General features: G+C 36.6%; 1 protein-coding gene across 1 annotated transcript in view; it reads left to right on the top strand.

The window, feature by feature from the left end:
- Positions 1-21239, top strand: part of LOC121729376 (gamma-aminobutyric acid type B receptor subunit 1) — a 258416-nt gene extending 237177 nt beyond the window's left edge. Inside the window, exons 14-15 of the mRNA XM_042117865.1 lie at positions 10756-10890; positions 21029-21239. Coding sequence (XP_041973799.1) covers positions 10756-10890; positions 21029-21220 — 327 coding nt within the window. The 3' untranslated portion in view covers positions 21221-21239. The remainder of the gene's footprint in view (positions 1-10755; positions 10891-21028) is intronic.
- The last annotated feature ends 4727 nt before the right edge of the window (positions 21240-25966 follow it).

Consider the following 25966-nt stretch of genomic DNA (forward strand, 5'->3'; position numbering starts at 1 on the left):
TCTATTCCGCTAGGTATATTAACTTTATGATCGTGACATACTCTACTGGTGGCAAATAGAATATCAAAAACCCTCTTTGGGGAGATCAGGATCAAAGTTTTTGTTAAATACGAATAACGAGGAAGTTAACATAATATTTAACCCAGAATTAACTTTAACGTACATCAGCGGATAGTATCATCTCTTAATAGTGAAGCACGTTGAGAATAATAGCCACATTAACGTACTCTATAGCTTACATATTACAGTTGCCTTTTAAAATATACGCTGCTATTACAAATTACAATAATTGTCCTTTATGCAAAGAAACATAAAACTATACACAATAAACTCGCAAACAATTAAACACATTAACTCACTTGGAGCTACGGAAAATCCTAGACAATCTTTGTCTAAGCAACACGCGTTTTACTCAACGTTTTTCAAAAAGCAAGCTTTTGTCTATTGGAAGTGTCGTAAATGAAACGACTAACGCGTGAAGTCTAGGAAATAAGCTTAAAGTTTATTTACCATTTGCAACAACATTCGTATTGTATTTTGAAATAGAGGCTATGTATTTTTGTTCTAAAAGCTTAGCATTACATCAAGATATCAAATAAGGTAACTCGGAAGGAACATTTTAAGCACATTTTACTCTAAAAACCTATACGTTTTTTTAGAATCCTTAATAAGTACTCACATTCTTTGGTAAGCAGGTTCATGGCTTATGTGACGCGCAAAGAAAAATACAAAATGCACATTTATTACTACCCTACTACATATAAATTCATGATAATAGCAACGGAGAACAGGTTTATTGGTTTGGAATGATACTTTTTTTTATGAAAACGGCCGAAACGTCTTTATTTCTGGGAAGAATTTTTCCTGTTTGTGCCGCGTTCGGGGTACGTTAGAACGCGGGTATTTTTAAGGTATTTTCGTATTTTCCCAGCGCACGAGACGAAGGAAGATAAATTACTCACGGGTAAAGTGTTCGCAACACCGCATAGAAATATTTCGCGTGAACAAACTGCATTGAAACGTTATTACTGGTAACGTTTCAATTTACTCGATTAATATAACGTTCCCTAACGAAAGAAAGTCATGTTACTTATAGTGGTTGTTATTTTACCAGATACCAGAGCCTCTAGCCAAGACGTTTTCTTTATCGCTTTTTTATAGAATTGTCGATCAAAATGTATAGAATTGACATATCATGAGGCGAATGTCGACTTTATTTTATTGAACGCTCATGTCAATTTCGTACATCGATGATTCAATAAAATGGCGATAAAGAAATCATCTTGGCTAAGGTATCTGTTTATTTATCTTCTTACGCTTAAACCGATTAACCGATTTGATAGAGAATAGTCAATTCTATAGAGTATAGGAGATACTTTCATTGCTTGAATAGAACAAAGGGAGGTATTTGTCACGGAAAAGATAGAGTTTCCGACCAATAAAAGAATTACTGTGGGAGCCGAGAAATTACGGGAAACATAATCTATTACACCTAAATATAATCATCCTTATATTATAATATAGGTAGAATATAACAATACTCAACAGATTTTGGACCCAATCGTGTACCTACATTTTCTAAAGTACTACCAAGTACATACTTGATTTTTTCCCTGAGCATTTTTTCAACCTTTGCGGCTACCTGTGAGTCACACGGCATTTAGGAATTAAATATTTACGGCACTTTTATGCTAACGAGAGATTTAAAGGACGAAGGGCATTTCTCGACCCTCGAGAATCCTCCAGACTCATGTGATGTGAAGTGGGCACGTAAAAGCACTTATTTATTTGACTTTGAGGCTTTCATTTACGTTATGTATTTCACTAGTAATAAAATTTTATTTCCAGGAAATCATAATGTTTTGCGATGCGCTAGATATTCAATTTGCATAAAAATGCACGCAGTATAAAAATATTATGTTGAATTACGTTTTTTTTTTCAAATAAGCGTTTGTTTTATTTTAATCCGTCTTATTTAGAGCAAATATATTTCCTTTTGTATAACTTTACCCGAGTACTAAGAATTACATTAGTATACTATAAATTTTTAACAATCCGTGTTTCCGTCGACTGTCGTTTTACAAAAAAAGTTTAAGAACTATAATTAACTAAGTATTAATATAGGAAATAATAACTAATAGTGATGTATGATTACATGTATGGTGTAATAATCTGGCTACTTAATTTTATTTCTCAAAATGCGTTTTTATTGCAATCATCATAATATTATTTTAGGTGTTTTTCATAAGAAGATTTTATGAAAATAATTGAAGAGTGTTAGAACAATAGTAAGGGACATTTAAAATTTCATTGCACTTTGCACACAAGTCTCTATTGTTGGAACACAACGGCTACATTTTTCAGTCGTTGTTTGTGAACGTTACTCCCGTCAAATGCAGGTTACTGACTGCTCTCAAAGATATTGCTTTTGCGGGTACTTTCATGTGGAATGCAGTTTCGATGTACTTTGATTTTGTATTTAAACTGTGGTATGTGTGCCTTGTCATGTGTACTGGGCTTTTAGATCTGCCTCCTTAGAACGAAAGATACTTTCTTTCGTTAAAAACGATGACGAAATTCGGTTGCGGTTGAAAAATGTATGCTGTTTGACATAGTCATCGCTAAATGACATTTCGCTTGCGAATACTAATGTTAAATCCCATACATTTTGATAACGAATTTCGTCATCGTTTTTAACGAAAGAGACTTTGGCTACGGCTTAACGTGATTTATATTATATCGAAATCCCTAGATTGTGTTGTTTAATTTTGCTGACATTGCCACTCATTTGCTAGCTTTAGCTTTTGTTGGCTAATGTCAAAACCAATCAACAATACTACAGAATAAATAAATTACTGTCAAAAACCACCAGAAGCCGGCCTCCAGAATATATGGTATATTTGTGACTAAAGCCCGGCTTCTGGAGCACCGGCTTTTGTGTACACCGCCAGTACAAAAATCGGGAATCTTGGCATGAAATAGACTGCCATGGCATACTTATCAAACTTAATTAAAATTGTGTTTGTTAGTGCAAAAGCACAGGTTTACCTTCATACAAGCTTTGCTATCGATGGCGCCTTAACGAGTATGCTATAAATGAATTTTCGGCAACAGTATCGGAATAGCAACCTCAATATAATTACAGCAGGCCACAGCTATCGGGCTGGATGGCGTGGCGCCGACAGCTTTTAATTAATCAAATACGAACCGGGTATCTGTATCTTAGTCACTTTATACTAACACAATCGAAAACTTTTAATAGCATTTTATTACTCAGTAACTTGTCTAGTTAGGTGCTTATGAAAAAATGCTAGACTTTTAAAATTGATTTCTAGACAGATAGATTTTAGAGCACTAACTAGTCAATAACTTGTCTATAGGAGAATTGGTGCTTATGAAAGAAAATATAGGCCCATTTTACATGATAAAATGCCTTATTAATTTAACATAATATTTCCTACAGTAAACACTCAACATAATATTGACAAAACATTAATGACTTTCAATGAATTCAAAAACGCAAAATCATCAGAGGAATTATTCATTAATTCGTATCTGAATGTAAACATTTAAACGTGACTGAATAAGTATTTCCTCGATATTTCTGGCTTCATAACAAAATGGCGGACACTGTACAAATGAATTGGAAAACGACATTATATCAACCGGAAGATCGTCTTTCATTTGAATAATTCACATTATTCTAAAATAAAGCCAACGTAAAAGTTTCCGATCGTTTTATGATAAATCTTTTGCATTCTAGAACTAAAGTGTGTGCACATTGATAGAAATTATTTAAATATTATGTTTCAAATTCAAAGCAATAGTTTGGTTTTTTGGTCTTTGGGATACCAAAATCATTTAGTAAAAGCTTCAAAGCTAAACGATGTCGTTTATTACGTGCTTTATTAAAGTTTAACTAAACTATTCCCTTCCCTTCCCATCCTTACCCTCCCCTATTACCCTGTTCCCTCTTAAAAGGCCGGCAACGCACTTGCAGCTCTTCTGATGCTGCGAGTGTCCATGGGCGACGGAAGTTGCTTTCCATCAGGTGACCCGTTTGCTCGTTTGCCCCCTTATTTAATAAAATAAAAAAAATAAAAAAAAACTGACACAGTATACAAATTAATATGATTCGACTTCGAAAAAGAAATCGCGCGGGCATCGTTCATTTTTAAGGCTAAGTGTGAGACTAAAATATAACATGCTTAGTAGCCTCCCCGCCGTCTTTCCGATTTTGACCAAAATCAAGGATTATTTATTCTGTGCCAAAATAGTTTATGGAATCTATAAATTTAGGCAAACGAAGATACGAACAAATTTTACCTCTTTATGATATTAGTATAGATGATGTAAGGCGATTCTTTAAAGATTTTCCACTTAAAGTACTCGGCAGTGATGTGTAACTCTTTGGTCTAAGCGCTGAACTTACAATCCACTAAGTGACCAATTTATTCTCAAATCCCTGTAGTATTTCACATTAAAATCTTGCAACTATAGTTCTTACATCCTAGATTACAAAGTTTATGTCTAAAATAACTCTCGAATGATATTAACCGAATAATTTAGGAAAACGGTAAACTTTTTAACTTTATTTTCATACGTTTTGTAGCACATACAAGAAAACCCTCTTCTTCTTTGAGTAGTTCCTACGAAGTAATAATCGATAGAATGCATACTATTTATTATGTTTTTGGCATTACTTATGTTAATTTTTTTTACTCCATAAAATAAAAACGAAATTAAAATTTTCAATATAAGTAATTAAGTACTGTAAGATTTTTTTAAAATTCTATAATCTATTCTTTAAACAACGTTTATTGATAAAAATGTTATCCTTATTATTAATAAAAAATAAGGTTGAAGCCAAAACTTTCTTCAACTATCGCTGGATCTTGAATCTAAAACTAAGGAAAATTAAATTACGAAGTGTCGCCGCCAGTTCTAAGGGAGCTAAATTTGCAATCTACCTCCATTTTACAACAACTCGGTAATTAACAAGTTAAGGCAAAATACTTATTACCCTATTAAGGATCCAGCATATTATTTATTAACAAGAATTAAAATATTTTGCTGGAAATTACAATTTTTACATAGCGACCAACGAGGAAATTCATTCCTAGGCAGTCGACAGACCAACGTCATTTGTTCGGATTATGTCAATTCAATATTACTTGTGATCTGTCGGCTGGGTTTGACATAACGCGACCACACTACGTAGGTCCCTTATCTGCCCAGGAATCAACTTCTCTGATAGTAAAAGAGAAAACTTTTAATTGGTTTTATCGCGCCATGTTAACAAGTAAGGGCCTGTTTCACCACTTCCTGATATGTACCGGATAGACTTTCTGGTAGTTAATTTGACAGATAGAGTATGGAGAATCTATCAAAAAGTTGTGGATAGCCTATACGGCACTTCATCAGGAAGTGGTGAAACAGGTCCTAAGTATTCTCTTTACAAGACCTTGATTTGTTATTCGTTGTGTAACAATTTTAATAGTGAGGTGAAACCCTTGAAAGAACCCGGTGAAAGAAGAAACCCTTAGGCCTGGATTAATATTAGGTAAAAATAATAAAATATGTATAATACCATCAATTATATGAAACGACTACGTTGCATTCCAATTACGAATGAGTCTGATTTGTTTACGAGAAAAGTTGTTATTCCTCCCTATAATTCCGCCAGGAATATATTTCTACTCCATTTCTTTGCGTCCACTTCGTAAACTCAAAAACTTTTTCTATCAACCAAAGGCATTTTAGTGGTGTGTCTTACTTACTAATGTCAGAACATATTCGCACTGAACTAAGAATATAATAATTCTGGTTTATACAAAACGCGTAACTAATCCACAACGCTGTAAATAAACTTCTGTCAAAAAAGTCAATCAAAAGCAATATCGAATGAAAAAACTTGTCAATAAACTTAAAAATAATACTAACCATATTATAATACATGGTTAATATTATTTTTCTTTTATATTTTCTGCAGTTATTGACCGATTTTGATGAAAAACGAAAATTTAAATCGCTTGTTAATAGTCAGTTCCATCATTATTATTTTTTTCCACAGACTAACTAACACATATATTTTTTCAGAATTTAAATTACTATATTTTTATGTCTCCTGTCACTTTAAAATCTTGAAAATCTTCTGTTTCTGGGAATACAGGGCCTTAATGTTGCTAAGGGTTTATATTATGAGACGAACTAGATGACAAACATACGTGTCACGTAAAAAGGCTTTTAGGGCTTGAGAATTACCCAAAATAACGTTTCTTTTCCCTTAAAATTTCCACTGTGAATGTTAAATAAGACTCGAGTGAGTGTTAATTAGGAAATATTGTGTCTGTCCCCTATTACAGAACCTTTTAAAATAACATTAAGAGCGTCTTTTGCTGTTTTTCTTAGGCATTTTGTAACAAGTAAATAATTAAAATGTATGAACCTAATTGCCACTTTTGTCGTTAATGAAGTGGAATAAGAAATTAAGAAATTCTCACTTATTATGAATTATTATTATTAGTAGGTAATTCGAAAGTTTATCAGTTTGTCTATTACCTTTTCGCCTCCGTGGTCCGGTGATGCAGAGCATGGCTCTCGACTCGGAGGTCGTGGGTTCGATTTCCGCGTTGGAAACATGTTATATTTTCCAAGTTTGGTTAGGACAATGCAGGCTGATCACCTGATTGTCTGACAAGTAACTAGATGATCCATGCGTCGGATGGGCATGTAAAAAGTCGGTTTTGCGCCTGATCTCTCGCCAGTCGTGTCGGTCTTCCATCCCACTGGGTTATGAGAGTAAAAGGAATAGAGAGTGCTCTTGTGTATTGCGCACACACTTGGGCACTATAAAATTACTCCTGCGTAACTGGCCTGGTTTCAATGAAACCAGCCACCGTCACCGAAACAGGTGTGAGAGTTATTATAATATTTTTGCCTTAAGCCGCTGTATCCATTTTAATAAAATATGATACGAATATACTTTGAGTGGCGCCACAGGTGGCGGGAAAGAAATAGCATATTTTTCAGGCAACAACTGTTCAACGACGTTACTGGCAACATAATAAATTCTAGTTGTATTTTAACATATTCTAGTTAATCGCGAATTATTAAAATGTATTTATTACTTGGTAAATGAGATCTAACATTTTAAGCGAGTATGTGCGTCGTTAATTTTGTTACGCATATTTAACGATGAAAATGGAATTGATTATGTAAATAGACATTAATTGCGTCGTAAAATACATTAATTAAAAACGTATTTTGGCGTTTATATACGCATTTGTATAGCGCACACGGACTGCCGCTACACAATTTAGCTACATTTAACTCAGTTTTACTAGGTGACTTATGAACCATCGAAGAAATCGATTCCTAGGCAGTTGACAGACCAACGTCATTTGGTCGGATCATGTCAATTCAATGTTAATTATAAGTGACCTGTCGGCTGGGTTTGACGTAACGCGACCAAACTATCCCCCATCTGCCTAGGAATCAATTTCTCTGATAGTACTATGTAGCCATATCTGCCGTAAGCATCCTGAGTGCTGGGCATAAACTATTGAATGGTTATGGGTACCCGAAAATAGATAACGCTGCCATGGTCGGCCTAGAAAAAGATGGCGCGACGAGCTTGCTGAGGCGTACCAACCAGACTAACCAACGGCGGAACGAGATAAGTTAAAGAGTTTGGAAGCATTTACCCAGCAGTGTGAGAATAGGCTATTAAAAAACCACAGCCGAACATAGAACCTCCTCCTTTTTGGAAATCGGTTAAAAAGAAACGTGTGTACAGAGTACACATGTCAGAAGTGAAATTTCCGTCCGAACTAGTGACGGCGACGAGACGCAGTATTTATCATCATCGTCATCATCATTTGGAGCCTCTTAAGACCTTGAAATTTCACGCGCAAAGAAGTTTTATGTCAAAATAACTGTGTGGTGGTGGCACCCGATCATAGTTTCATACGTGGGAGAGTCAAGCTTCGGCACGAATGGGCCGGCTCGACCGGAGAAATACCACGTTCTCACAGAAAACCGGCGTGAAACAGCGCTTGCGCTGTGTTTCGCCGAATGAGTGAGTTTACCGGAGGCCCAATCCCTCCCCTATCCTTTCCCTCCTCTATTCTCTTCCCTTCCCATCCCTACCCTCCCCTATTAGCCTATTCCCTCTTAAAAGGTCGGCAACGCACCTGCAGCTCTCCTGATGCTGCGAGTGTCCATGGGCGACGGAAGTTGCTTTCCATCAGGTGACCTGTTTGCTCGTTTGCCCCCCTTATTTCATAAAAAAAACTGTGGATATCACGTTTGCGCCGATCCCAAGTGCTAACGACTTCATTGCTGAAACTCAATAAAAGGACTCGATCGATTCTGATTGACATACACTCTAATATTTTTAGCCATAGAGTATAACGAATGGCAGATATATCATAAGAGTTCTATGACGATCTTTATGGTTAATTTTTGCAACTTAATGAGTGAGAGTGAGGTAGGTAAGTATATACATTATACAGTATTACCTAGGGTCTAGGATTACCTATAAGTTTACTTACTTACCAACTCTCAATAGCGTCAATTCAGACCGCAACGTAACGCCTAGATGCATTTCTAAATTTTTATTGAATTGACAAATTTGCACCTCTCAAGCAATTGAAATCTGTCAAATCCATACTTTAGAATTACAACTACGCATTGACCCTAACGGCCGTTCCCAATATTTGATCTATCTCTGGTTTTGCCCTACTAGAGATAGGAATAGCTCAGATTAGACATTAGAGACATATATTTTATGTCAATTGTGAGCTATTCCTATCTCTAGTAGGGCAAAACCAGAGATAGATCAAATATTGGGAACGGCCGTTAGACGGTTAATAAACTTCAATTGTGTAAAGATGGCACGTAAAATACATAGTAAATACATGGCATACAAAATACAAGGCATGTAAAATGCCTATCTATTAATTTGTTCCTAAGTTTATATTAATTCTAAATTCACTAGGCATTCGATTGATTTTGGCTATTCATTTATTATGACATAATAAATGTTTTGTTTTAACGGGGAATTCACACGTAACCACAGAAAAAAAATTCGATATACTCGAACCAATCATAATATTATATTCTTATATTTATATATTCTTCATGACAATTATAATATTATATTATTATATACTAGGCATAGTGCTCCCATGGCGGGGACGTCTTAAGACTGAGGTCTGGAGAACAATGCAGGCTTATCCACCTGATTATCTGACAAGATAGATGATCCTTCAGCCTGTCGGACGAACGTAGAGCCACAGCCCCATCTATCTTACTAAAACACGAGGGGAACACTTAACAAAATAGTCAAATACATCAAAATTAATGCGCAAGTTGCACTGCTAAGCTAATGCAATTCGCACATTCTGTTTTTCTTGTTTCAGATAACAACGTAGTACGGGAGCCCTACAACTATTTTTTTTATTACTATCAAGCTAATTTTTTTGTGAGTAGCTTCATTTTGATAAGATGAACGACATTTTTATCTGCGAAAAATCTTGAAAGTAGTAACTAACAGAAGTAGAAAGGATTTCATACTTTGATTTGATGGTCCTAAAATATGGATTGTTATATTTGTAGGACAATGTTACTCTTAAATTATATAACTATTAACCTATCAATATTCAAAACATCAGCTAGTTAGAGTTTTGTTTTAGGGTTCAGTAGTCAATCAAGTTTTGTTGATTACAGAACCCTATACAACATTATTTGGCACCGACGAGCTTAAAAATTAAGTAGTAAGCCAGCATAACCTTAAAATTGTATACTTCCTACTCCTCCTATCTTCTTCTGATTATTTTTTAAAAGCATTAACATGTCACTCGGGCTCCTTGAGATCATATTAAAAGGTTTTCGTGGTTGAATACCGCTGTCGATCCTGGCGACGCAGTAGATACAGAGGTGGGAATATGTGCCCAAAGCCCGTTAAAAAATGTGAGCTAAGTTGCCAAAATTGCATCATCATATTGTGTTGTTTAAAATAATTTGCAAAATAAAGTAACAAACGAAACTGTAGGCTTGGCTATCAATTTTCATGTACCTATCTACTTCTCCCTAACTCTACACTTCTCGCAGTATTTAGGCCAATATTACTTGAGGCATCTTCCAGATAGCTTTCATCAACAGCTCATTACTCAGTCTCTGCGGCATGAGATAGAGCCCCACGATTATTAGGCTGTGAAGCAATAACGGGTTTAAGGGTTTAAAGGGGGTTCCTTGACTGTCTATCCCATAACCTAAAAACGAAGTTCAGTTATCTGTAACAAAATTTTAAATTGTGTTATTATGGCAACTATTGATACTCAAAGACGCAATCATTCCATTCATTTTTTAACAATCGCAACATATTTGACGAAAGAAAATATAATTTAAAAATTTACCGATCTTTCAAACCATATCATGCGTCTCGATTTGTGTGAAATATACGTGTGGCACTCGGGGACTGCCGCGGTAAAGCTATTTCATAGCATTTTTTCAACTTATGCAATTATAATTCGTATACGTCCACGCACACAAACACCGTGCCGAATACTGGCTACGCTCCACCGACCGGCACAGCGGTGCGGCAACGCCGAGCCAAAGTATGCCGAACTGAAACGACGTTAGACGAATGTTAGGTGTTTTTCGTTACGAAATTCGGTCGCTCAAAGGCCGTGACAAAATCCATGAAATAGCTTAAAAGTTTATATTTAACGCACTTTATAATTTCCGCAGGTGATAGAGGTGATCCGGCACCCGACGGAGCGAGTGGAGCCCCGCGGCTCGGGGTCGGGTTCCGCCCCCGCCGACGAGGAGCGCTACCGCGAGCTGGTGCAGGAGAACGAGGACCTGCAGAAACTCATCGCCATTGTAAGTATTTGGCCTTTGGTTCGGTTTTTACAGCTCTGTAGGCTTAGCATGGTCACCATTAAAGCGATTTCATTCTATGGAATTTAACTACAGTCTGTCAAGAAAGTCATGACAGGCGGGAATTTTTTTAAATGAAATAAAAAATAAGAGAACTTTATTAATTCGAGATAAAAATATTTAAAATATAATAAGCATTCTCAGTGAAAATATAAAGGAAAAAATATTTTATGCGTGATTATGTTTAGAAAATTTTCCCGCCTGTCATGACTTTCTTGAAGCACTATATGTAATATTGACAAAGGACATCCGCCATTTTGTCACTAAAATCTGTCAGTATGTCTATTCTTTCCCATTCCTACTGTTGTTATGCCAAGCCTGTTGGATTTACGTATAGGCAGTATAGGCCATAGGCCCATAGCCTATGGGCGGCAGCGTCCTAGGATGGCGGCAAAGTTCGTACATAGGGGCGGCAAATTAAAGTGGCCTATACTTATAAAAAATCTAATATATATAAATGGATTTTTAAATGTGTTAGTCGCGCTAAAACTCGAAAACGGCTGAACGGATTGAGCTGATTTTAGTCTTAAAATATTCGTAGAAGTCCAGGGAAGGTTTTAAAGTGACACGAAGTTCACCGGGACAGCTAGTAAATCTTATATATAAAAATGGATTCTCAAATATGTTAGTCGCGCTAAAACTCTAAAACGGCTGAACGGATTGAGCTGATTTTAGTCTTAAAATATTCGTAGAAGTCCAGGGAAGGTTTTAAAATGACACGAAGTTCACCGGGACAGCTAGTAAATCTTATATATAAAAATGGATTTTTAAATGTGTTAGTCGCGCTAAAACTCGAAAACGGCTGAACGGATTGAGCTGATTTTAGTCTTAAAATATTCGTAGAAGTCCAGGGAAGGTTTTAAAATGACACGAAGTTCACCGAGACAGCTAGTAAATCTTATACATAAAAATAGATTTTTAAATGTGTTAGTCGCGCTAAAACTCGAAAACGGCTGAACGGATTGAGCTGATTTTAGTCTTAAAATATTCGTAGAAGTCCAGGGAAGGTTTTAAAGTGACACGAAGTTCACCGGGACAGCTAGTAAATCTTATATATAAAAATGGATTTTTAAATGTGTTAGTCGCGCTAAAACTCGAAAACGGCTGAACGGATTGAGCTGATTTTAGTCTTAAAATATTCGTAGAAGTCCAGGGAAGGTTTTAAAGTGGCACGAAGTTCACCGGGACAGCTAGTAATAAATATAAATCCGGCCCTGGTTTCCTGAAATAGAAATATGAGGATAATGTATCCAAGTAATATTTTTTGGCGACACTGCCTTACGCCTTGACGGATTTAGGGATGTTAGATCCATGTTCACTATGGGTGTACAGTATATCGAGAGTGATATGATAGGCAGGATAACGGTTGTTCGATTTTGTTCGTATAGGTTGCTATAATAATTAATTAATACTTAATAGCTTTTACCTGCGACAACATTTTTGTATGATTGTAGTTCGTCGTTAAATTTTCCTAAGATAATTTTTATTTATAAAACTAATATTATTTCCTTTCGAATAAAATATTAGTATTAAATACCTATATTTCCGTTGTCTGGTACCCGTAACACAAGTCCTTCAGGTACTTACCACGGGGTCAGACTGACGTGGTGTAAATAGCGTCCATATTATATAGATATAGCTGATATTATAGAAAATGTTGACATTTAACTAAGTATTATTGAAACAGTATTCTAAGAATTTTCAACCTGAGCATTCCCGTTATTAAATTACAGACATACTTATGGCTTCTTAATTAACCGCCCAGTCAACAAGCATTAAATTAAAAGCTTTGTAATAATTTTAATGAAGCAATTAAAATTCTATTTGAATATCTACTGACTGGTGACTTAAGATAAAACGCCTCAAGTATCAAGTATCATTTCGGCCGTATTAATTATGTTTTGAAATTATGTTCTATATAATTTCAAAACTTGTAACGTTTTTAAATTATGCCGAAAACTGTTATCGGCTTATATATAGCTCCCACACCGGTTTCGGTGACGGTGGCCGGTTTCATTGAAACACACACGCGTACGCACTCATACATACGCACTTGGAACTTACGTGCGGAATATTAGTATTTACTAGCTTTATATCTAAACCGTAATCGTAAACAAGTATTGCTGGCATACAAACTTTTATCCACCATTTAGATCAAGATTCAAGAATCTCATTATTTCCCTTTCTTGTTGCCAAATGAATAATATACCTAACTTTTTATCAGAGAGGCAAAGCAAGACTATGAACAAAATAATTGGAAACCTTTACACAGACATCAAATAGAAGTCAACCGATACTCATCATAACTTTTGACCTAAAGATGGTATCGCATATATGCAATTGGCAAAGTTACAATGGGACCGGCATTTCGGAACATAAAACACAAACAAACAAAGATATATTACAAGTAATATTCCCGATACAACTTGAGGAAAGTTGCGTGTGGAATCCCATTAGTTTTACGATTGATATAACGGGGAGTATTTTGATATATTATCTAGTAATAAAATGGTATCTGCACAATGTCTATTCGCAAAAGATAGTGATTTGTCACTACACACGAATGTTTTGTGATAAAGCTAGGAAAACTAATCTCAGTAGGATATTATAATATACAAAGTCCTGGGAAGGCCACGATGCACTAGGTGTTCCAGCGCATCACGCGTTTCCCGTAACCCCACCTTCAGGAGCAGGAACACCGTTGGGGTTTTAGTGGGTAGTCCCGGGTGCATCTTCCGTCTGCCCTGGGAAGACCCACATACCTCGGTGGTCCTCCCCAGACCCCGGGGATGCGTAAACGCATACCCCCAACGCAAAAAAAAAGGATATTTATACAAAACACGCATGTTTTGTGATAAAGCTAGTCCGACAACTATTTTCAGTAAGATATATCACTGCAATGTTATCACGCTAGAGGCAGCACCGACGTAGACAGTAAACAAAAAGTTTTCCTCGACGTTTGACAACGTATCTGTCAATATTTTGATTCTGATTTCGACGACCTCTGTGGCTCAGTGGTGAGCGCATTGGTAGCTCAAGCCGGAGGTCGCGGGTTCGAATCCCGCCAACGGAACAAAAAGTTTTCAAAGTTCCTGGGTCATGGATGTGTATTAAATATGTGTATCATATAATAAAAATCTTAAATATATGTATAGAATAAAAGTATTAAATATATTTCCGTTGTCTGGTACCCGTAACACAAGTCCTTCAGGTACTTACCACGGGGCCAGACTGACGTGGTGTGAAGCGTCCATAGATATTATTATTATTATTATGACGTAACATTAGGGTAATTTACTGTTGTGTGTGCTAGAAACGCCGTCTGTTCCGAGACCTTTGCGTAGTTAAGTTTGTAAGTATTGTATACCTATAATGATCACTTGCGTTATTCCAAGTTAAACCTAACCTAACCTATAACCTGAGTTAATCTTTATGTTACCTTAAGCACATTACTGCGAATAATAAAAGAGATAACATGATAGGCTGGGCTAACTTTAACCAGATCTTTGCAAGTGGGTCAAAAGTTCGAACTCGCATTAATACTACTTAGCTAAAAATTACGATTTTTCAGCTTACTGTGTATTGTGTAATAATATACTAAATTGCTTGTGATGTCGCGGTGTAGCGGCCAAACCGCTCGTTCGCGCGGAATCATTTAAATCGAGCCTTCGTGTGTATGATTACGCCAGCAACGTACTTTTTTTTTTTAATGAAATAAGGGGGCAAACGAGCAAACGGGTCACCTGGTGGAAAGCAACTTCCGTCGCCCATGAACACTCGCAGCATCAGAAGAGCTGCAGGTGCGTTGCCGGCCTTCTAAGGGGTAATAGGGGAGGGTAGGGAAGGGAATAGGGGAGGGTACGGAAGGAAATAGGGGAGGGTAGGGAAAGGAAAAGGGTAGGGGATTTTGCCTCCGGTAAACTCACTTACTCGGCGAAACACAGCGGAAGCGCTGTTTCACGCCGGTTTAAATTAAATTACTAATGACACACCAGCCAGAAATTACGTCGCGTTATATTATAATATGCGTAGCGCATTGCAAGCGTACCTAATCATGCCGAACTTCGGCCGCGTATTTTGGGCCTAGTGTGTTTAGACACTTAGAAATTAAAATAAAATATCTTAAAAAACTCAACTCATACTGCGTGCGGTGTGGTTTAAGTATGAGTTCGTCTACAAGGCATACCTACTAAAATTCGTTGCGTGCGATGCGTCCGATGCGTACGATGCCGATAAGTGGACGCTTACCTTTATAGATAATCGTTATTTACTGTCGCGACAAACACTTGTCGAGATAGGGAATGTGTCGAAACTTGATACTCGATCGCCGGCTCATATTTTATTGGGGACATTCTCGTGATGTTACTTTTCTAACTTTTCTTGTTATTATCAGATGTCCCCTTAGTCTTAATAAGTGATTGTTTTCTGTTTTAGAACTTATTGGTACTAAAATATAATATTAATTAATTATACTCTGTGCAATTTCTTAGTGTTGGGATAAAAATGTAGAATTTTTTATTCTCTTCATAATATTGATACACTTTTTAACCTTAATGTTTTGTGAAAACCCTAAATTTTCTGTCTCAACAACTTACTGCTTTACCTAGCTACCTTAACTAATTCAAGCATTACTTCCAAGTTCCAATACAAAGTTAATTTAAAATCCCCTAAACATTTATTTATTGATTTAATATTTGACAACAATATATTTTTACAGTGACAACATATTTTTAATGACCTAGTACGATAAGGTCAGAAACAATCGGAACAAACTTTAAGATAAAAACCTTAAAGGTTGTTCAGAATGTTCAAATAAAAAAATCAGCCAAGTGCGTGTCGGACTCGCGCACGAAGGGTTCCGTACCAATACAGAGCAAAAATAGACTAAAAATTGTGTTTTTTGTATGGGTTTAATTTTTTATTTTATTTTTATATTATTATTAAAGTACATATATAACAAAAGAATGTGTGAAAAATTCAAGTGCCTACCTCTTGCTATTATTGATATTATTATAGAGCGAAAAAGGCCGAAAAAATCACGTTTGTTGTATGGGAGACCCCATAAATATTAATTTTATTTTGTTTTCAGTATTTGTTGTTATAGCGGCAACAGATATACACAATCTGTGAAAATTTCAGAAGTCTAGCTATAGCGGTTCTTGATATACAGCCTGAAGACAGACAGACGGACAGACAACGAAGTCTTAGTAATAGGGTCCCGTTTTTACCCTTTGGGTACGGAACCCTAACAAACATATCCTACATCAATATCCAACAAAAACAACCACAAAACACGGAAAAGAAAATTAATCCATAGCTCAATTCAATCACATCAGAGCCGTAAAGCCTTCGCGCTATCAGTGGGAACTGGGAACTGGGAGCTACAAGTTTTACGAGCATTGGTCGCCTGCCAGCGCCGCAGCCGAAATAGATCAAAGTACTAAAATGCACTTCGTTAGTATCAGTATACCAGCTGCCGCGGTAATTGCCGACCTCTGTTTATTAACACGAACGGAGATTATTGTATGTTGTTGGATAGTTTGTTCCATGCTAAATTGCTTCGTATATGTCTATAGAGTATCTATACTAATATTATAAAGCGGAAGAGTTTGTTAGTTTGTTTGTTTAAACGCACTAATCTCAGGAACTACTGATCCGATTTGAAAAATTATTTCAGTGTTAGATAGTCAATTTATTGAGAAAGGCTACAGCCTATATTTTATCACGCTACGACTAATAGGAGCGAAGAAAGAGAGGAAAATGTTGAAAAATTGGGAGGAAATTATTTGAAAGGGCTTATCTCATAAGGAAATATATTTGAAAGGGCTTATATTTTGAACGCGCTAATCTCAGGAACTACTGGTCTGATTTAAAAAATTATTTCAGTGTTAGATAGTCCATCTATTGAAAAAGGCTATAAGTTATATTTAATCACGCTACGACTAATAGGAACGAAAAAATAGAGGGAAATGTAGAAAAAACGCCTGTTTTCTGTGCGAACGTGGTATTTCTCCGGTCGAGCCGGCCCATTCGTGCCGAATCATGGCTCTCCCACGTATAAAATTATTTTTATGAAAATTTAAATTTCTTTTAAAAAAAATCTGTTACAAATAACAGATTTTTTTTTCTTCTTATCTGTGCCAAAGCACAGATAAGAAGTAGACCACGTAAAGGATCATAGGCTTTTTTGTGGACTAATTTGTGTGTAAAATATCTAATTTACGCAGGCGAAGCCGCGTGGAACGTCTAGTAAGAAAATAAAGTGACAATACTTTAGGATAAATCAAAGTAGTAAAATGCACTTCGTAAGTATCAGTATACCAGCTGCCGCGGTAATTGCCGACCTCTGTTTAACAAATGGAGATATTGTCTATGTTGTAGGATAGTTACACGGTCAATAGCTTCGTCTATCGGGAACGTCTAACGGGAAATAAATATTATGTTTGTATTTATGTATGTTTTTTCAGCATCGTCAAGGACCAATAACTGCTCATAATAATAATTGTACAATATTGTCCTGAGATTATTTAGATATAAGCAAAGTTTTGGTGAAAATTAGATATTTTCAGTACAATTCAATTTTTTGTATGTAATTTATTTTCAGTTGTTCAGCAAGGAACCAATAGTTCTAGTCAGACTTAACGACCGATGGTCATGTGGGGAAAAATAGATTTTCTTTGATTAAATAGTTACTAAAATTAAGTGTTTGAGCTTAATACTATTGTACTTTCTAAAAAAGTCTTAAGCTCTTTCTAAACAACATACTTCGTTTAGAATCTAAGCTATAATCTCCCCGTTAGATACAGAGATCACTTCTGGACCACGTCCATTATGGCTCGTCTCCAAAAACCAGAGTTTGATTAAAATTGAATGCCCCAGTGCAGATTGTTTTTATTGATTACATAGGTTAGTTACACGACGAGGTTTAAGCTGGTAATTCACAAGTTTTCTATCAATGTAAAATCGCAAGCTAAAATTAAACCATCAATGGTAAAAAAGGCTTCTATCCATACTAATATTAGAAATTCGAAAGTGTGTCTGTCCGTCTTCACGCATAAATCGATAAACCGATTTTGCTGAAATTTGGAATAGAGATACTTTGAGTTCCGGAGTAGGTCCGCCATCTGCCTAAATTAACTTCTATAAGGCCGATATAAATAGTCAGTACTTAAGATGCGACCCGGTCTCAAGACGCGGTTCGGCTCTGTGATTGGTCCAAATTTTGACGGCCAACCAATCACAGAGCCTGAACCGTGTCTTGAGACAGAGATGCATCTTGAGTACGGACTATTTATACCGGCCTAATAGTATATTCCACAAAAAATAGTGTTTTGCAATGACCAGTCGTCCCCTCCCCCCCCCCCCAATTCCTTAGACTTGGCGCATAGTTCTCCAAATACCGCAAACAAAACTTAAAATAGTTTTTGTTGTATAAAAATATACAGTTCCCGGACGATAAACCAAGGTGCAACGGAGTTGCAGGTATCATCTAGTCTATACCAGTGGCGAAGGGTGAATATTTTCGTAAGGGAAGCCGGAGTAAAAAATCTACTTACCAAAACGCTCAGCACTCATGTTCAACAATATTCGAGTTTCAAGTTTGATAATGACGCCTTTGAAAAATGCCTTCTGAGTTAAGTTGTATGCGTGAACTTCTAAAATCTGTGGCGTGACGACACATGCGGTCATTCAAAACTAAGTTTGGAAAACGAAGTTTCCTTCGACAGCAAATAATCTGTCAGACAACAGTCTCAGCTGTACGAGTCACAATTAACAAATCACAATACAAATTAATTTAAATTCGCGACACTGCACTCTTCTTAACGCTAAAACAAATAACATTCGACATTTAAACACAAAACAAATAAGTTGTTTACAAACACTCATCCGCCATTTGACTCATAACAATTTTACTTCATGACTCATCTTTCTCGCTCGCACTTGTGCGTTGCTAATTAACCTTTATCCGTAATAACTCGCCGAGTATCGGCTTATTTCCGAGTATATTCGCGCGTGCTAGAACGAGACAGAACATGACGATCAGTTCACAAGAATGAAAAGAACAGATGCTTACTATGAAATATCGTTGTATGAAGAAATAACCCGCTTATTTATCGGCTCCTATCGGAGATGCCTATATAAATTTGTAGGCGATTAATTATTAATTCAAACTATTTCAAGTGAGAGAAAATGTATTGCATATAAAATTTTGTAAATTGTAGGCGTTTAGTGAATTCAAAGTTTTTTAAGTATGTAAGATATTTATTAGATAAAAATGTATTTGGCCCATAGATTCGATTTCCCAAAAGGGAAGCCGGCGGGAATCGGGTTATATGGACTCTTCGCCACTGGTCTATACTAATATTATAAAGCGGAAGAGTTTGTTTGTTTGTTTGTTTGAACGCGCTAATCTCAGGAACTACTGGTCCGATTTGAAAAATTCTTTCAATGTTAGATAGCCCATTTACCGAGGAAGGCTATAGGCTATATTTTATTACGCTAATACTAATAGGAGCGAAGAAATAGAGGAAAGTGTGGAAAAAACGGGGGGAAATTGTTTGAAAGGGCTTATTTGAACGCGCTAATCTCAAGAACTACTGATCCGATTTGAACAATTTTTTCAGTGTGAAATAGCCTATTTATCGACAAAAGATATAGGCTATATATTATCGGGTTAAGACTAATAGAAGCGAAGCAATAGAGGAAAGTATGGAAAAAACGGGAGTAATTATTTGAAATGGCTTATATGAACGCGCTAATCTCAGGAACTACTGGTCCAATTTGAAAAATTCTTTCAGTGTTAGATAGTCCATTTATCGAGGAAGGCTATAGGCTACATTTTATCACGCTAATTCTTATAGGAGCGAAGAAATAGAGGAAAATGTTGAAAAAAGGGGGAAATTATTTGAAAGGGCTTGTCTCACGAACAACTGGAGCAATTTTTCTGTTATTAGGCACAAATAAGAAGTAAACTACGTGAAGGATCATAGGCTATTTTTTGTGGACTAATTTGTCTGTGAAATATCTAATTTACGCGGGCGAAGCTGCGCGGAACGTTATATTTCGCGTGGTCATGACGGCTGGACCCATTTTGCTGAAATTTGGTATAAAGATACTTTGAGTCCCGAAAAAGAACATAGGTTACATTTTGTCCCGGAAAAATGTACGGTTACTGCTCAACATACTTTTATGATTTGCGCATAAACTACTTAATCTATTTTGATGAAATTTGGCATGGAGATTGGAGATACTAATTTGAATCTGGGACAAGGAATGTTTTTTGTGTGGTTCCCACACAATATACTTTTCTGATTTGCGTGTAAACGACTCAATCGTTGTACGGAAAAAACTATAAACTATATAAACTAAAGTCCACGCGGAAGAAGTCGCGGGCAACAGCTAGTTTAAAACTTAAAATGCGTGCGTGCATTCATTCCGATCGGATGGCTCGTTTACGGACAGGTTTACAAGTAAATAAATATATGTTAACAGGATAATATTATTATAATCTATACAAAATAATAATAATAAAATATCTCTAAGCTAATTATTATGATACAAAACATTTTTATAATATCAGCGTTTCTTATTATTTCAAAACACGCGGCGGCCTGAGGCTCAAATAATGTATACAGTTTACATCATCAAATATGCGAAAATTAAAAAAACAAACAAAATCGCTAACGAGCAACAAGGGAGTTCACAATAAACGTTTTAATAATATTCAAACCGCCGCGGGGGGGGGCTATTTAAACGCCGATTACACGATTATCTTCGTTTAAGATAAATAATATCCTTATCTTATGTATATACTATTACTATAACTATATAATAATATCTTATTATATAGTTGAAAAACACTAAATTTTCCATGAAAATTCTTAAAAGTTCTTGGCAAACATTATGACAATCATGCATTTCATCGATTAATTAATTCAGACTGCAACGCGACGCGTAGAAGCATTTCTAAATGTACGCGTCGCGTTTGGGTCGGGGTTGACCCTAAGACTTAAGAGTTATAAACAAACAAAATGAGTTTTATTTTATTACCACAGAACCTAACCATCCCTTCTCTTTACAGAAAGAAGAGAGGATACGCGTGCTGAAACAGAAGTTGGCTGAGAAGGAGGCGGCGGCAGCAGACGGTGTTACCCAAGGTACGGTGATCGCAGACCTCGCCACTGCTACGTCCGACTACGGCACCTCCACCAACTACACCAGATCCTCACGAGCCTCCGTCTCCGACCTTGACTTCTCTGAGAGCTACCTATAAACAGAATTGGCAATAGTCACACAATCGTATACAGTCAGAACGCAAAATCGAGGATTAGGTCATTGACCGAGCATTAAGGTGCTCCCACATAGCAGTTATATAATGTTAGATAACATATTTGTCTTTTTTTTTAACAAATTATAACAAAAGACACGTTTATTTCTTGACCTGTTGTAGCGCATGTTACACGCTGTTATAAAATGTTATCGTGTTACACAATGTTTTATAATATTATATATCTGCTGTGTGGGAGCACCTTAAATGACTCTAAGGGTCTGTTTCACCACTTCCTGATAACTGCCGGATAAGCTATTCACAACTTAATTTGACAGATGGAGTATGGAGAGTCAGATAATTAGTTGATAGCCTACCTGGCACTTATCAGAAAGTGGTGGAACAGGCCCTTATACTGGCAATTACTAAGCTTTTACAAGATATTGCGAGTGTTAAGTCAAATAACGATATATCAATGACCGAGTTTCGATGTCACCTGCGTCCTGACTGTACTTAAAGTAGTATCATGCTACGGGGACCTCCGAATGAGTGTAACAAATATGGTATGGTCACTGTTAAGCATTTGTGTACTTACCCCCTTTTTTTGTTAAATTTGAACGCAGTCTTGTTAAATTTGAATCATCTGAAGACCATAACTGCTATTAAAGTTCATAACTCTGCCATAAAATTCATAACTCAATACGTAATTTTTGGTGGGTTAGTACACGAATGGATAACTGCGTCGAATTATTTACTTGGACTGGGGTCCCCGAAAATTATCACTACAGCTCGATACGCCACTGATACACACCATACATTTTTTCAAATTGTCATCAAACACGCTAAAGGTCGTGGAGCAAGCAGAAATGCGTACGCCTGCCTACTCTCAAACCTTTCTTACTTGCTATAACCGATTGCAATGACGTACGAAAATCTACATGCTTCGCGACTAGACTATACCTAACTCATACCATACAGATATTATCTAAGCAATCAAGATTTTTTATTAGAATTAGCAATACATTTTTGTTTTGCTGGCATAATTCTTTGTGTAATTTTGATATCGACTTTACATACATTTTTAGACACGATACAAATCTTATACGCCCATATTTTTGGTCTGTTGCAGATTTAAGAGGTTTGGTAATTGCAAATACATACTGTTTTAATATAATTTAAAATATAAAAATAATTTAAAGTAAATAAACTTATCTTATTTAATTACATAAAGGAAAACGGTGAAAGAGAATTGTATTTCCTGAGTTACAAACGTTACAAAGACATTTGGAATTGCGCTGCGCGTCTGTATCTCGGCTTATTCTTCATAATTTTCTTTCCCTTCCTTTTGGAGTTAATGGTACAAAGATTTCCTTCCTCAGAAATATTTGTCTGGCGACGACATTCATCGGTACGTCAATGGGGATAGAAACATGATGAAAAGTTGTGTTGTTGGATTTTGTTATGAGACCGAATTTATGAAAAGTCGATGATTCCTGCTGCTTTCCAAAATTAAATCTCGTGTGAACCTTCCATTTTCAGCGATGACATAACCTATGTCAAAAGTTTAATATAATTTCTCCGGAAGTAGTTTTTTTTTTTATGAAATAAGGGGGCAAACGAGCAAATGGGTCACCTGATGGAAAGCAACTTCCGTCGCCCATGGACACTCGCAGGATTAGAAGAGCTGCAGGTGCGTTGCCGGGCTTTTAAGAGGGAATATGGTAACAGGGGATGGTAGGGAAGGGAATAGGGGAGGGTAGAGAAGGAAATAGGGGAGTTTAGGGAAGGGAAAAGGGTAGGAGATTGGGCATCCGGTAAACTCACTCACTCGGCGAAACACAGCGCAAGCGCTGTTTGACGCTGGTATTCTGTGAGCCCGTGGTATTTCTCCGGTCGAGCCGGCACATTGATGCCGAAGCATAGCTCTCCCACGTCAAAAGCTTCTAAAATTTATTCTTTATCATTTTTATCACAATATTGATTTTGTCTTACTACAATAGAAAATCTCTTCCTCGTGGGCCGTGGCTGTAGCTCTGGAAACACATTTGAATTATACATTTTATGAAAGCCATTCTGAAGAAATAAAGCCAGCCATAAAACTCGTTTTCCGATCGAAAGCAAACCTCTTATCTCCGCGGCTGGCGCAAAAATAGCAAAAACTGAAAATTTATAAAAGGTTTTGTAAATAAAAATTCATAGTGGAATGCACGTTCCTCATGTTTATTCATCTTTTATATTGGCTTGTTTTTATGTTCCCGAAAATTTACAGTTAAACGAATTTCATAAATGCCTCGGGTGGTATTTTTAAGAATCCAAAAATGCACGAATCAACACATTCATACAACACTCACACGAACATTACAAACTATTATTTTTAGGGTAGTAGGATTATTTAGTATTTTCATGGTTGTGAGAATGGAAGTCTCTTCCAGCTTGACAGTCGCAACTACATGTTACACGTAGCCCCTCTGGCGCCAATCTGCTTTACTGCAAAACATCATGCTTTCTCTCTCACAAATACGAAGAACGAGAGAGATGACATGATAAGTTTTAGGCCGCGTTTCCACTGACGCGGAGCGGAGAGGAGCTTAGCGGTGCCGAATTGACCAATCACCATACTCGAAATCTTCGCTCCGCTTCGCTGCCATTCCGCTGGAATAGCACGATTGGTCAATTCGGGCACCGCTAAGCTCCTATCCGCTCCGCTCCGCGTCAGTGGAAACGCGGCCTAAGACTGGCGCTACTGGGCCTTACTCCTTTCCTACTGTTCATTTCTCCTCTGTGGCTGCAACTCACACTACCTCACAACATACACACTCGTTTTGTATATACCCTACCTTTAACTTTCTAGACTGATTTAGAATTACTACTAGTATAAATATATAAAGGTTATCTTGTAAAGCCCTCTAGCCTACCGTTTACGTCCACGGACGAAACTTCTAGAAATTAGTTTCACTACAACGATTCTATGCTTTTTAAATGTTCAAAATTAGTCTTGGCGACACGTTTACTAATTGGCACGATTTAGTCTAGTCGAGCTAGTCCTGCTACACGCTGCGATGAAACTGTACAGTTCGGTTGCAGATGCCAAAGCAGGATAACATATTTGTACTAGACATGAAGCACGCATACAAAAGAGGTTAATTTGAAGTCGAAGTTTTATTAGATTTAGCTACCGTGAAAAAGGCGTTCTAATGCGTGTGTCGATTCAAATGTTGTATTATGAAAACGTAGTACTGTGTAAATTATATTGTGTCTTATGACCGAACTAGGCAGTTCTATCGTGTTTGTAGCGGGCATAACTAGCGGTTAGCGATGTACTTGTATCGTTTAGCTTAGTAATTCATGCAGTCAAATCTCGTTGTGTAAATATTAATTGGTTTATTTTCTTTTCAAAATTTACGTATTTGGGAGAGAAAGATCATTAAACATACGCGATGGTGAGATTTTTTGATTAAGTAAGTATTTAGTTGGAGTTGTTGTTCCGATCCTGTAGTTGTCCGTGTTTGACCCCCTGTGACCCCTTGTACCCTCCAGCATGGCACCTAGACCCCCCGCGCACCGTCCAGCCATTTGTTTGTGGACACCCTGTGTGCTCTGTCGAATTCACGTCATTTCGTCAAGATAACTTAATCTAAACCTAATGCTAAGGAAATTAAGTCCATAACCGACTGTACTAAATAAATACATTAGGTTATTATTTCCGTCTATAAAAAGGTTTCAAATATTTTATTCAGCTGAATGTAAACGAAACTTTACTTTGAACATAATGTAGCAAAAAAACCTGACGAATTCAAATAAGATTACTAAAATATACCTACACATTTTAAAGTAATTTTCACATCCATTTTATATACCATACTATCATTAGCGACAATCATATCGAGAATCAATAAATCATTCTAAATCATTGTTGATAGGTTAAATTAATCTTGAATCATTAAAGGTCTCTAAATACGAGGAGGCCGATCGTTCCGATCCGACTGACGCACGCCGACGACCGGATTCGTTTTGTGCATTCTCGTGTGTGCGCTCGAGTTCGGTTAGATCGGCCTGCCGTCCGACCGGAACGATCGGTCTCCCCGTGTATAAGGACCTTAAATTTTAAAAACGAGATTTCCTTGCATGAATGTAACTTTTCTCCAATGGCTTAAAAAATGAATACACGTATCTTCAGAACACCTTCTACTAAAATAATCTTACTGTTCAAATAATAATGCTTTCTGTGTTATAAAACGTGATTTATAATGAAACTAATGTTCTTTTTCTCTCAACAGATGTACAGAATGAGCACATCTGAAGCATCGGTTCAACATTTGTTTAACTATACGGTAAAATATAAACTATAGTAAAGTTTTTTTTTTTTCAATTGTGAAAATATAAATAGACAACTACAAAAAGTGTTCTTAATTAGATATTATTTGTAGGTTTATCTTTGTGTAAATAATGTTTGTGTTAAGGTGGCTTTCGGATCTTTGCCGCGAGCGACCGCGACCGGTGAAAATTCAAATAAAATGCTACTTTATGACATAGAGAATAAGTGTCATTTTCTACTGACATTTTGGTGGTGACCCACACTGCCGCCGGCGGCGGCGTAAAAGCTAGTTGGTAGAGTAAAATGAAACCTATCGCCTATGTCATAAAGTGGCATTTCGTTTGAATTTTCGTCGGTCGCCGTCGCTCGCGGCAAATATCCGAAAGCCACCTTTAGAGTTCTATAAATTGGTTGTTACATTGATCGTTGCTCAGTAT

The sequence above is a fragment of the Aricia agestis genome, chromosome 8, assembly GCF_905147365.1.
Source record: "Aricia agestis chromosome 8, ilAriAges1.1, whole genome shotgun sequence".
Classification (NCBI taxonomy): Eukaryota; Metazoa; Arthropoda; class Insecta; order Lepidoptera; family Lycaenidae; genus Aricia; species Aricia agestis.